Source organism: Ictidomys tridecemlineatus, chromosome 2 (assembly GCF_052094955.1).
Source record: "Ictidomys tridecemlineatus isolate mIctTri1 chromosome 2, mIctTri1.hap1, whole genome shotgun sequence".
Taxonomy (NCBI): Eukaryota; Metazoa; Chordata; class Mammalia; order Rodentia; family Sciuridae; genus Ictidomys; species Ictidomys tridecemlineatus.
In genome coordinates this window covers 185,215,984-185,229,863 of record NC_135478.1, presented here as the reverse complement: position 1 = coordinate 185,229,863, position 13,880 = coordinate 185,215,984, and the positions used below count along the sequence as shown (strand labels likewise).

The window sequence follows — 13,880 nt, the reverse complement described above, 5'->3', positions numbered from 1 at the left end:
CATAAAACGGCAGGTCACAGTCAAAAATACCTTTTAAAACCTTCAGTTTTCTTTTTGTATCTTATATAGTCTCATGTAAGATAACAGTGACACAAATGGTTTCTCTTCAAGGATGAAAGATGTCTAAAGTCACCCCCCTGAACTTTATTTTTGTATCAGATCTATTAGCAAGGTGCAGAATGTCAGAGATCTGAATCTTAGTTACACTCTCTCTACAAAGAGAACTTGGACAAAGAATTCAAACTTTCAGGACCTCTAGTTGCAATCTTGAAACTGCAAATACTGGAGCAGGAATATGCCAGGTGCAGTATCATATGCCTATAAACCCAGCTAGATGGAAGAATCACAAGTTCCAGGCCAGCCTGTTTCAGACTAAAAAATAAAAGGGCTGGGGATGTAAATGAGGTGGAGAGTGCTGCCTAGCACTTGCAAGGTCGCGGGTTTAATCCCAAACACCATCAAAAAATATATATTTATATTTTTATATGTATATATATATTTTTTAAGTAATTAGAGTAGGAGCTCTCCTTCTTAAAATATGATTTAAGCTGTTATTTATTGAAATGTAAATGTATAATAAAATCCAGATTGTTTGGAGGCTGCAGCACAACCTAAGTGCCACCAGTAACAAGTGTGGGTCAAGCTCTCACACCTTCTCCGCTCTCCCCTTTGTGTCAGCTCTGCTTCCCAGATTCCTTTCTAGCAGGAAATGGAGAAGAAAAGAGAGCAAACAGATAACATTGTTTAAAAATGCTGTGAAAGATTAGACAACACTAATGATGGTTGAAATAAGGTCCGGAGATTACCTGTGAGTATCATTTAAGCATGAACACCTATTAATTAGAGCTGACTAAATCGATAGCACCCTGGAGTTCTGCTTGGTAGTTCTTACAGATCATGTGTCTCTGTACATAGGGTGACTCTCCTTCCTGCTGTGATTGAGAGAGACTTACTTTAAGCCTCTGGAGTTCTAGCATATGAGTAGATATCCACTCTACTCTCAAAATCATCCAGGTTTCCATGTCTTTGGTCACCCTATAAGCACTGCAGATAAAATAAGATCAGATATCTCACTTTACACAACAGTTTCTGTGAAGCCAACTTCAATGAGCTCCACTCCATCCAGCTCAGGAGCATCCGAGTGGATTCAGATGAGTGAGGGGCCCATTGCTCCAGTCAACAGTAGCACAGCAGACTCCAAAGAACCTACCATATACCTGTCCTTGAAATGCATTTCCTAAGAAGCATGCAGTGGCTCAAATCTTCACTCAGCTAGTCATAAGGTATTTAAAAAAAAAAAAAAAACTTAAAAAGTCAGGTTTGCACTAAGACTAAAGGGATTTTTCATGATTAAAGTTTATTTACAAGATGAAAAATATTTATTGGAGAGTATTCCACCAATCTTAAGAAAGAGTATAAAGAAAAAAAGAAAGAAACTTGAATGCCCGTCATAGTATAAAGTTGGGGTTATCAATTCAAAAAGCAGAGTTATTTTTTTTTTTGTGTGTGTGTGTGTGTGTGTGTTTTGTACCAAGGATTGAACCCATGTACAACTTATGCTTAACCTAAAGCTTAACCACTAAGCCACATCCCCAGCACATTTTTTATATTATATTTAGCAACAGGGTCTTATTGAGTTGCTTAGGGCCTCTCTAAGTTACTGAGGCTGGCTTTGAACTCTCAATCCTCCTGTGTCAGCAGCTGGGATGTCAAACATGGGCCACTGTGCCTGGCTTAAAAAGCTGTATTTTAATATGAATACATAAATGTCCTTTGAATGCAAATTTCCACTTTCCAAGAATCTAACTCTTTAGGGGTTGCATGGAACAAAATCCTACGGTTCATTACACATGGCCAGAGGAAAAGGACCAGAATGCTTGAGCCTTCTGTAGTTTCATCTACCTCACAAGTCCCAACAGCATGAACTAGATTCCTGTCCACCTTTTTTTAGGCTTTCTTTTATGAGTTTTTTTTCATATTTAATCAGGGTAGTTTCACTGCATTGCAACTATCACTAATAATGATACTAACAAAACAGTGGCTCTTCTAAGATGGTGAGAAGTAGGAATTAAATGCTACAGGCAGGACATCATACTTTTATAAAATTATAAACACACATATTTGATGAATATTAAGTGTTCCCCAATTTCAGGAATTTTCAGAGAGAATCATATTTATCCCAATTTCTAATAGCAAAAAATAATAATTATCATCTAAGAATGGAAAACACTCATATCATAAAGTCATCTTTAAAATAGAGGAGAGTGTCATTTCTTTAATATGCCATTTATATAGTAAAAATGTGATAAATTTCAAGTAAAGATAGGATACATCATGGATACAATGTGAATCATAGTCTCTAAGGAGCTCCCAGGATATTTCCTACATGCATCATTTCCATGTGTCCCTTTGCATTTAAACCCACAACACTCATGACAAAGTAGAGGGCCCAGCATCTGTCTGTTGCCCCAGTACAATTATACCAGGCTCATGTTTCATCATAATGTAGAAAAGACATTCAGCAGATGGCAAATCAAGGCAAGGAATCCATAGCAATAAAGAAAATGCAGAGCACTTGTTATCTTGAATACACTATGGGTTGCTCTCACTTAAGCATATCTGCATCTCACACTTCAAGAAGTTAAACAATCAAGATGTATTTTTATACTTAAAAGATTTATAATTTGATTTTCAACTCCCAGAACAACAAAAGAAAATTGCAAGAGTTCTCCATGTTTTCCTGATTAACATTCATTCTTGTCTTCTCTAAACACCCAGTGGAATAGAAAAGGTGAATGGATGCCAATATAGAAGAAACAGAAGGATAAGTCTGTTTAAAATGTTCTGCAGCTCTTGACCCCCTAGGTAATGAGGGCAAGTTTATCAATTTTACAACCCAGTGGGAAGACAGTGAGTGTCTGTTTCTCTCCCCCTACCCTGCCATAGTCAGGATGTGAAAACTAGTTTAAGAAGTGGGGTTCAGAGGCCACACTAGCTTTTCTACTTGTAATTTCAATGAGAACTTAAAACCTTGCTCCTCAGAGAGTGAATCCTACCAGCAGCAGCAAAGATTGTTAAAAATGCTGACACTCAGGAAAGACTGCAACACATTAAATCCAAAAGTGCATGTTTAACAGGATGCGTAGGTGATTCTCATGCACACTGAGGACTAAGAAGTCCTGCTCCAGAGGACTTGGAATGAGCAGGTGGACAGCTAATCCCTTCCTACTGAGAATGTTTACTTGGCTTCTTCACTGCAAATAAATTTGCCACTGTTCCCAGCAATGTAACTTCTACTACACTTGGATGAAAACAAAGCTGAACTTTGAATTTCTGTTCTTCCACTTACTAGCAAGTTACTGAACTTCTCTGAATACCAGTTTCTTTACCTTAAAAGAAAAAAGGAATAAGGGAAAAAAAACTATTTTACAGGGCTACTATAAAAATTAAATAAGAGAATAATGTAAGGATGCTCAGGAATGTGCCCAGCACAAAGATGAAAATTGCTTCCTACTTGGTAATATACGATGAGATCTCAAAACATTGCTTTAGCACTGAAAAATTAATGCCAGTTTTTCCAAAGTTATAATGTATATATCATTCAATTCTAACTCTCTTATTTAAATTATCCATTTATATTATCCATTTAAAAATCTCAACAGATTTTTTAAATGGATAATATAAGCTCAAAGTTGGAAAAAGAAATCTGTTTTTTGTTGGGGAGGAGTGGGTACCAGGGATTGAACTCAGGGGAATTTGACCGCTGAGTCACATGCCCAGCCCTATTTTGTAATTTATTTAGAGACAGAGTCTCACTGAGTTGCTTAGCACCTCACTTTTACTGATGCTGGCTTTGAACTTGTGATTTTCCTACCTCAGCCTTCTGAGCTGCTGAGATTATAGGTGTGTACCACCTCATCTGGAAGAAATCTTCTTTTTTTAATTTTCTTTTGTACCAGATATTGAACACAGGGGCACTTAATCACTGATCCACTGAACCACATCTCCAGATCTTTTTATTAAATTTGAGACTGGATCTTGCTAAGTTTTGAGGGCCTCACTAAGTTGCTGAAGCTGGCTTTGAACTCATGATCCTCCTGCCTCAGCCTCAGCTGTTGGGATTACAGGCATGTGCCACTGTGTCTGGCAGAAGAAGAAATATTAACCAATAAAAATGCAGATGCTAAAAAAAGAAAAGAGAAACACAAAAGGAATATAAAAGGACATGTACAGATCTATGGAAAAATTATTTTAAAAGGAATAAAAATTTGGTTAACTATTTTGAGTACTACATAGCATCAGATAACATAAAATCAGAAATAAACAAACATCAAAACTAAATAATAAATATAAAATGGTTAATGAAAATGAAATGAAATCATATACACAAAGACTATGCTTATATAAAATGCTGCTCATGCAAACTGGTAGCGGAAGAGGTACAAAATAAAGTAATAATGAAACGACACTTTAAACTTTTCAAATTGTCAAAAATTAAAAATTATTACATTGATAAGAAAGCAAAATACACAGGGTGTGGTGGTACACTCCCATAATCCCAGCAGCTCAGGAGGCTGAGGCAGGAGGTTTGCGAGTTCAAAGCCAGCCTCAGGAACAACAAGGCAGGCACTGAGCAACTCAGCAAGATTCTATTATAATGCAAAAAAATAAAAAGAGTACATGTATAATGGTATAAGTTGGTGTGAACATACTGTATGTACAGAGATACAAAAAATAGTGCTCTATATGTGTAATAAGGATTATAATGCAAAAATTAAAATAAAAAATAAAATAAAATACAAAAAAGGGCAGAGGATGTAGATCAGTGAGAATGTTGCTCAGTGGTTGAGTGCCACTGAGTTCAATCCCCATACTCCTATCTCTTGCCAAGGGGGGAAAAAGTTTTGTACATATACTAATGTATACTGATGTTTTTACTCCTAAGGTATAGATTCCCAGGAGAAGGTTGCTAGATCAAAGAAATTGTAGTAGTGGTAGAAGTAGCAGAAATATTAATCATAATAATAACAAATACAATTATTAGTACCAAAAAGATAGTAGTAATCCATTCCTGGAATCTACTTGAGCATCATCAATACTGTAATAATTACAACTGTGCCACTGCTATCATGTAGACAGCACCTATGTGCCACTGTTCTAAGTGCTTTACATATGTTAGCTCTAACCCTCACACAATTTCAAAAAATATGGACTATTACATGTATTTTAAATAGATAAGATGCTAAATATTCCTTGTAAACATAATAAAAGTATGTAATATTTTTTATGTTAGCTATATTTTGTTTGTTATATATGTTAGCTATTTATCTTGTTTTGTTTTTGTTGCTATTATTATTACATACCTTTGACATAAGAATCCCACTCCTATGGCACTAAATCAAATGAAAAAATAATTTTACAAAAAGAAAAATCATGAATGTACATGAATGAGGATGGATATGCAGACAGGTATGTGTCAATCTCTCTTTGTATGAAACAAATGGAAATGCAGAGATTTGTCTATAGCCACCCCATGCTGAGGATGCTTAATCTCATCTAAAATGTAGGGATTCATTTGCTGGAATGGAGAAGATACTAGGAGAAGAGAAGAAATGAAGAAAGAGAAAAGTGATCCAAACAAATTAACAAATCAGAATGCATACACACAAAGTTAGGAAATTAAAGGACAAGGTAACAATAAAGAAATAGCATTTGACATCCTTTGGAGGCAACCAAGATGCCTGAAGAAACTTAAGGAAGAGATGTTTTTAAAACAAATTTCATTTTTCTGAAGAGCAATACTTTTGTCAAATGATTTGAGTTTTTCCTCCTCTATACAAGATAGAGAAACAGATTTCCCCAAACCTTATTTTGTTATTGAATAGCAGCAAAAACATCTCAGTAATGTCAAAGTTCAAAACTGAGTAAGGCTACATGTTCTAGGTGCAAGAAACCCAACTTCTGTTCCTGGCATCAATATCATTAGAATATTTGACCTTTGGCAAGTCATTTAACTTGCTCTTAATTTCCTTGCTCACAAAGAAAGGAAGTTCAGCCAGGCCATCTTTAAAGTTCCATTTAGTGATAGGATGTGATAACTCTATAATTAAAAAGCATAATGTAGACAAGTTAGAAGCTGGTAGATAGGTGTAATAATTACATATTTTAGAAGAAATACTTCAAAATTTTAACCCTTTTAGTTTAGTAGGTGATTTAATGATCCATTTAAAAAATGTACCTTTTTAGAATTAAAAACTACAACAAAATCATAGTGATTTACATTTCCAATGGTAAAATTAACTATTATATGTTTTAATATTCACATTGAGAAAAAACATACTATTTAAATACCTTTCAGATTATTCACTAAAGGAAAACTCAATTTGTCACCTTAAAATTATGCCAATCCATAAGGACCAGTTTAACCAAAAATGTCATTCTCTAGAGACCTTGTATAACAAACCTCTAAAAAAAAAATTTTTTTTTAAAAAGGCTGGTCAATGCCAGCCAGCCAACCAAATAAATAAATGTGCTTTAAAACTTCTAATAGGAAATTTTGAATATAAATCATTGATATAACACACACACACACACACACACAAGATGAAAAGGAAAAAAATGCCTGCTTGAGCATGACCTGAAGGAACATTCTAAGCTTGAATTTTCATATTTTCCTAAACGTTATAAATAATGTGATTATTAATAGCACTTTATGAAAATTAATGAATGGTTATAAAGCATAAAAAGTCCTTCACTCATTGGGCATAAAGATTTCCATGAGCCTGTTAAATTTTATATATTTTATTTCCTTACATGGTTATGGGATTTTCCAAAAGCATACACAAAATTCCTTAAACTTTGCCAATTTAGAAATAGTTACATGAAAACCACCTTTCAGACTCTATGGAATCCCCTAGAAAAATCTACCCAGTCTTTTTTGATAGCATACCAAGGTAGAATTCCTACAAAAACAATAGGACTGCTTGCCCCCAACCAATTTTTATAGGCTAGAATGACGTAAAGAAAAAATTCATGGCTTGCAGTTATCTAAAATTCCTGCAAACAAGCAGTTGCCCAAGCAGTGTGTCATAATTTTCTTATCTAACAGTACAAGCACGTGCATTTATTTATATCCCTAGATTAACTTCACGTCTAATTCCACTGACACTAGTTTCCAAGACTGGATTTCTTTTTTCTAATTACAAATGGAACTTGAGCTAGATCAAAGACATTTTAAGAAGGTCAAATTTTACTTCTCTGAAAAATAGAGGGTGTGATCCCAAGTAATTAATTAATGCTGAACCATGCCCTTTGGCATATTTTCTGGTGGCTGCAGAAAACCCGGTCCAGCCGTCCCCACCTGTTGGAGCAATGTAACTATTTGACTTACCCAAAAGAGCAAATTGAGGGCGTACAGCAAGCAGCGCAAGCACTTCACGGAATCTTCTCTGGCCATTGTGAGCCTCAGGAGGGAGAAGCCCCATCCTTTCACCACATTCTACTCCCACAGGCAAAGTAGCAGCGGTCTGCAGGGGGCAGAGGACAACAGAGGACTTCTCTATACTGCGTTCCCCATCGTCAGCCCATTCGTCCTCCGCCCGCCCTCCGAAGGGTCCTGAGGGTCCCTAAACCTAGCTCATCGGGGACATCAATTTCATCAAACATCATTTGCTTAAGTCTTAGTGGGAACTAAACTCCCCAAAGTTCCACACTGGCGTCAGATAACACCTGCTGGGAAGAGAAAGACTGACTCTTAGGATGAATGAAGGTGCACAGTCAACTCTGGTTCTCTGGGGACACGCGGCGGGGCCCTCTGCATTCTGATAAGACGCCCTTCAAAACCTCCCTCAACCCACGCCTCTCCTTGGGGACAGCTCAGCTCCGCACTGTCCCGAAGGTTAGAAACTATACTGCCCAGACCCGGAGACGTCAGAGGCGCCACCCGCGAGTCCGATGGCGCGAGTGCCCTTCTCCTTAGGGACAGATCCTGGACGCCCCCAACTCCGCACTCCCTCTCGGGGTCCCGAAGGGCAGCGCGGAGCTGGCACTCCGTTCGGCGACTAGAGTTTCTCTGGGAGAACGTGAGAAATGATGTTTTCCATCCCAGAAAGATGGATTAGCCTGGGGCTGGGGGCGAGGAGGGGGCGTCGGGGAATTAGGGTCGGTGCAGCTGTGCAGACGCCGGATAGTCATTCATACCCCCTCCCCCGACCCCGGACACCGCCGCGATCCGGCGCTCCCAGCCGCCCGCAGAGCACAAAGCCAGCGCGGTCACCGGCCCCGCCACCGCGTCCGCGCGCCCCCGGCAGGGCGCGGGGGGAAGCGCCGGCGGCGCGGTGCTGCAAAACCAGCCTTTAAGTAGTTTAGCACACAGCGCGAGGGCAGCCGCCAGCAGGCTGGTGGGACAGCGGGCAGGAAAGACGAGAGACGTGCGGCCACTCACCGTCGGCGCTGGGCTCCGTGCCCCACTCCCTCCCGGGGATAGTTGGGGACGCACGGAGAGGACTCATCGGGGTTGGAACGCTATTCCCGGAGAGCCGAAGGGCTGCATTGACTCAAGCTGCAGACGCTTCCTTCTCTTCCTCTCCCCCCGCCGCCGTCGCCGCCTCCTGGGAAAAAGGAAAAAAAAAAAAAAAAGAGTCCTGGGCAGCAGTTGCTGGAAAGTCTCTGCTAAGCCACCTCCCAGCGCCGCTGTCCCTCCCAAGTCCTCGCCAAGTCCGGACAAGGCAGCAGTGGCGGCCAGGGCCAGCTGCACAAACTCTCAGCGCATGCTCGGCCGCTGGCTGCCTGGGTTGGGTCCTAGTGGGTGTTTCTTGTCCCTCTCACCCGGAGCGATCCCCCACAGGGACCCGTCACCTCTACTCAAGCGGTGCAGAAAGAGATAAAATCTACAAAGTCCGCGGGGTAAACACCTTAAAAATGGTGGTGTAGGAGGACTGGAGGCTGGGTTATAAGTATAGGGAAGCAGGCTTTTATTATATGAAAATATTTGTGTTTGAGAAGGGGGGGCAAAGGGGTGGCCCAACCCAATTCCTGCAATGAGAAACTAGTTTTCACAACCTTTATGGAGCCACCTCCTGTGATTTGTCATTAACATGGTGCCCTATGATCCCTCTTATTGATTTGTTGTACTCCTTGATTTTTTAAAAAAGGAGTTCTTCCCCCATTGACCTAAACATAAATATCAGAGTAATTCTGTCCAGTCTAACATCTAGAAAGAACATTTTCCAACTCTTTTGCAAATAATTCAGTTTCCAATATTTCTACTGGTTAGGGTTTTTGTTGATGTTTGTTTGTTTGTTTGGAGTTTTAACTGAATTTATTTTGAAATGTATACATAATAACGGGTTTTTGGCAAACTGCATTTTTTTAAACTGGAAATTCATGAAGTATCAAAACAACAAAAGGAGATTATCCTTCAAAACATCTTCCCTTTTAGAAGTAAGAAATTTCACACTTAAAGTTAAAATGACTGGATCATATTTTTCATAATTTAAAAAATTGATGGTTTTAGTCTCATAATAGTGTGCATTTCTGCCTGACATGGTGGTATCTGCCTATAATCCCAGAAGGCTGAGGTAGGAGAATCTCAAGTTTGAGGCCAGTTTTAGCAAATTTTTGAGCCCTAAGCAACTTAGTGAGACCCTGTCTCAAAATAAAAATTAAAAAAAAAAAAAAAGAAGATCTGGGATGTAGCTCAGGGGTAAAATGTCTGTGACTTCAGTCCCCATTACTAAAAAATGACAAACAAACAAATAACCAGTATTCATTTCTGATTGTTTGGCACACATTATGTGGCAAATAAAACTGTACCAACAAATATGATTATCTGAAATACAAGCAACATCTAAGGGAAAACCTAATAACTGGAGTCCTCTTTAAGTTTTCTTTCAGGAGAAAAGGATATTGTAGTTCTGTCCATCATCACCTGTCTAGAGTCAGTTACTGCATGACCAGAGTGACAATGAGACATGGTCTTATTTGGATAGAACTAAAACTGAGACCACGGTTAAGTTAGGAACATTCTTGGTAAACAAATTACTAAGCAGTGTGTAAGCCCAAAGAGCACAAAGAAGTATAAGGCATCCACACAAAACAAAAAGGAAAATGTCTGTCTAGTCATCCATCAGACAACTCCCTCCTTGGTAAAAAAGCAACTTTGGGAATCATGGAGAAGAGCAAAGAAAGCCATTTTTATCCTCTACCACTTAGGTGTATGCCCATTGGAGTTTTGACTACTGAAACAAAAGAACCATCCAAATGCTGTTGGTGCCATCCACTCTTCTGAGAGTGAAAAATCCCCTCACTGAGGGGAGTCTGTGACTTCCATTGAAACAGAGAAAAAGAGTGCCAGTAAGCACTAAGTCTCGGAATAGAAACCTCTTCTATTTCTGGAAGACCATCAAGTGCCTTTTCTTTAAAGGTCAGCTGCCCTAGAATGATAAAATTTTCTAGTCCAAACTAGTCCAAACTGCACTTATGATGTTTCTCCAACCAGTACACTAGTTTGGTGGTTCTCAAAATTACTGTGTATTAGAATTACATAAAGAGTTTTGGAAAAAAAAAAAAAAAAGCTAATGCTCTAGTTTACACCACACACTTAAATCAGCATCTCTGCAGGTGTGACCTGCACATACAGATTTTTCAAAGCTCCCAAGATAATTCTAGTCTTCAGCAAAGTTTGAACCATAATAACTAGGGATTTATAGAGGCCTAAAAACTAGAAAGAGTCTCCTTGTGTTTAGCTAGATCAAATCCCTCATCTGTGAGTTGATAAATTGGGACTATTATCCCCACTTTGCAAGTTAGGAAGAAAAACAGTGCTATAGTTATTCCTCTTATATTCCTGATAAATGGTCATTGGAATCTGTGAATCAACATTTCAGTAGAAGAGACATCACCACGTTTGAGGCATTGCAATATGGGGCAGATTTGATGGTTTAAACTTGACCATGTCTTCCTTTCACTTGTAGCCCTGCACCCTAATTTTCCCTTTGGAGTCCATAGCCCTGAGCAAGTCTTTCTCTCATAGGAGAGTTCTTCAAGTTCTATAGGGCAGCTGTCATTCCCTCCCTCCCTAATCCTCCTCTTGTTCAGCTATCAATGTGCAGGCTCTATATTTGTCTCTGTAAGAACTGCTTTTTAAATTTTTTTTTCCACAAAAGGAGGGTAGAAAATTCACAATATGGGAGGCATAATAATCTGCATGTAGAAGAGCACATTAGGAAAAAAAATGTCTACCCTATTCATTGTCTGCATTGCAGGAACTCATCCTAAGGCAACATGTGTTTCATTAAGTGGGTGACATCTAATATACCTCATGTCGAAGAACATGCTAAGTCCCTGCCTTACAAGAAAAAACAAAACGGTTCTTTTCTGTTTATTTAGTGGCAATGATATTAACAAAATAGGACAAATATTTAAAAGCAGTCTCTTTGGTGTCAGTCCCAGAGTCAGGGATAAAATTCAGTTGTGCAGTAAGGTAATACCAGTTCCTCACTCTACAAGTCACCTCATTTGTATACCTGTTATTCCACTCATTCTGCCCAAGTGTGGAGAGCAAAGGAGCAGCAGAGGTGTGTGGTTATGTGGATGAGTCCCTGTTGTTCCTTAGTATAAGACCTCATAAGTATACCTGAGACAAAGTCTTCACAATCTTTACAGGAAAGAGAACTAATAAGTTGCGAAAAAGCTGTCTATGCCTAACATGACAGCTGCTTCTCACAAAGAAAGTTGTTAATTCCCCATAGCCACCTGGTGAGAAACTGAGACTTGGTTGATTTCTCCAAGGCCACACAGATAAGTTTCTAACTCAGGTCTGTTGGATTCTTTCACCCGTTAATCTGAATTTCAAAAAAATTTCAAATCTCAGTTGGAGATTTATTGACAAGTGCCAAGGAGAAAAATATTCCAGGCATATAAAATTGATTTTTGAGTACAGGAAGCTGGATTTCAAAACACATAAACTATGATTGGTAAATTTACTTTCACCTTTCACTTCTGAAAGAGTATACCCAATAGAATCTGAGAAAATCTTTTCATTACTGAATTAAGGAGACTTCACTATATCGCAAGCTTAGGATTGTCAGATAAAATACTGAATATCTAGTGGGATTTAAATTTCAAGCAAACAAGAAATAATATTTTGGGGACAGCATCCCCAAAATTGCATGAAACAAAAATCATATTGGACATAAATACACTAAAATTTATTCATTGTCTTATTGAAATTTATATTGAACTGTAATCTGCATTTCATGTGATGATACATTACATATATCTGAAAAGTCAAGAGAGAAAATAACTGAGTAGATGAATTGCATCATATCATTAATGAGGAGATGAATTGCTATTTCTGGTTTTACTGTTATATGTACAAGTATATTTGCTTGGTGTTGTGGTGCTTTGAGTGGAATTTTCTAGTTTGCATGGGAGAATGGGTGTGCATGCTCATGTACACATGTGTGTATTAGTCACAATCATGTATGGAAAGCTAGAAATGTGATGAATTTTGATTTCATATTTCAGGGAATGGATGCATGAATGATTAACTTATGAATACAAAAAAAAAGTTGACAGTCATCATTCAATAATTGCCATTAAGTTCTACTATCTCTGGTCTGTTTTCTTTCTTAGAAAGCACTATGAACCATTCACAATTCATAGTAGTAAGGGAAGAGATATCATGAAGGAGACTTAAGACATCTCTAGAGAGCTTCTATGGTTAGTTTTAATAACTTAAAAGCATTTCCAATATTTGAATACATTTTTTAGCTTTATCAATAACATTATTCTAACTGACTAGAGAAAAAGACTTGGGATGTAATAGAATTAATTTAGTAAACATATATGTATTTTCATTTAAAAACCTGGTAAGAATTGAATTATGCATATTTTGGTGTGAGTTTTCTATTAGCGGTGTTTTATGAGTCACTATTACCTTACCACGGGGTCACAGAGGGAAGGAACCTTCCAAGCCTGCCAATGTGGGGATGAACTAGTTCTCACTTCAGGGAAGGTGGCCTAAAAACGTGGCAGCAGACAGCATGGGCTGCAAAGTGGATTGCATGTTGACTTAGTGAACTAGGTTCGCAACAGCCACTCCTCGGATCAGACATAGAGACTGACAATACAGCCACTAGAAACTTGGGGTTCTTAAATCTCCTTTCTTTCTCCACCTCTTCTCCTTCTAGTGTCACCAACTTGCACATACAACAATTCATTCAGGCCAATGTTCCCACATGAACTTACCGTATTTGTTATACATCCAAGCTTTCGCAAAATTGCCTCACCCAGTTATGAGAGCAGGCATGGATGGCCAGAACCTAAAAACTAGACCAATCAATTAGAGTGTGACTGGAACTCAGTGGAGACTCATCAAAAGGCAATGTAAATGCAGGCAGTCAAGCGGAACCAAGTATGAGGGGAATGTGTTGGCAAGGAGTAGGTGGAAATCCCGGCAGGAAGACAGATGGCAGTGTCAGAGAGACCCAGCAAATGGTCACAGGCAGGTGCCCTGGCAGAGGGACAGAACTCAGTGTCAAAGGGGTTGGGTAGAATAAAAGTTGTGAAAAGTTTCTCACAAGCAAGGAAAGACCCCACTTCACACCAAGGGGATTTAACCACTCTCTGCCAAGACCCAGTCCACAAGGCTAATCCAGGGAACTGAACTCAGGGTCCTAGAAAAAGCAAGATTTAAACCAAGAATTTCAATCCCAGAGAAACTCCTCTAGACCCTAGTTTTAAGAGTTACAGATTAGGAAAGTAGTTTCCAGACTAAGGAAGATCCTAGAGGCTAGGCTAAGGAGTTTGTGCTTCATTCGGAGTCGATGACAGCCTTGGAAACATTTTGATAGGAAAAAATGAATAACGTAACAAAG

At 38.7% G+C, this 13,880-nt stretch overlaps 1 protein-coding gene across 3 annotated transcripts in view; it reads right to left on the bottom strand.

Annotated features, from left to right (window-relative positions):
* Tspan12 (tetraspanin 12) overlaps positions 1 to 8,584 on the bottom strand; it is a 72,948-nt gene extending 64,364 nt beyond the window's left edge. Inside the window, exons 1-2 of one of the 3 annotated variants that reach the window (XM_005333953.4) lie at positions 8,444 to 8,584; positions 7,391 to 7,526 (exon numbers count right to left, since the gene is read on the bottom strand). In XM_005333953.4, coding sequence (XP_005334010.1) covers positions 7,391 to 7,456 — 66 coding nt within the window. In that variant the 5' untranslated portion in view covers positions 7,457 to 7,526; positions 8,444 to 8,584. Of the gene's footprint in view, positions 1 to 7,390; positions 7,527 to 7,751; positions 7,777 to 8,199; positions 8,322 to 8,443 lie in introns of those variants that run through there. The other 2 variants (XM_040291598.2, XM_078040315.1) reach the window with 2 other exon arrangements.
* Positions 8,585 to 13,880: the final 5,296 nt, after the last annotated feature.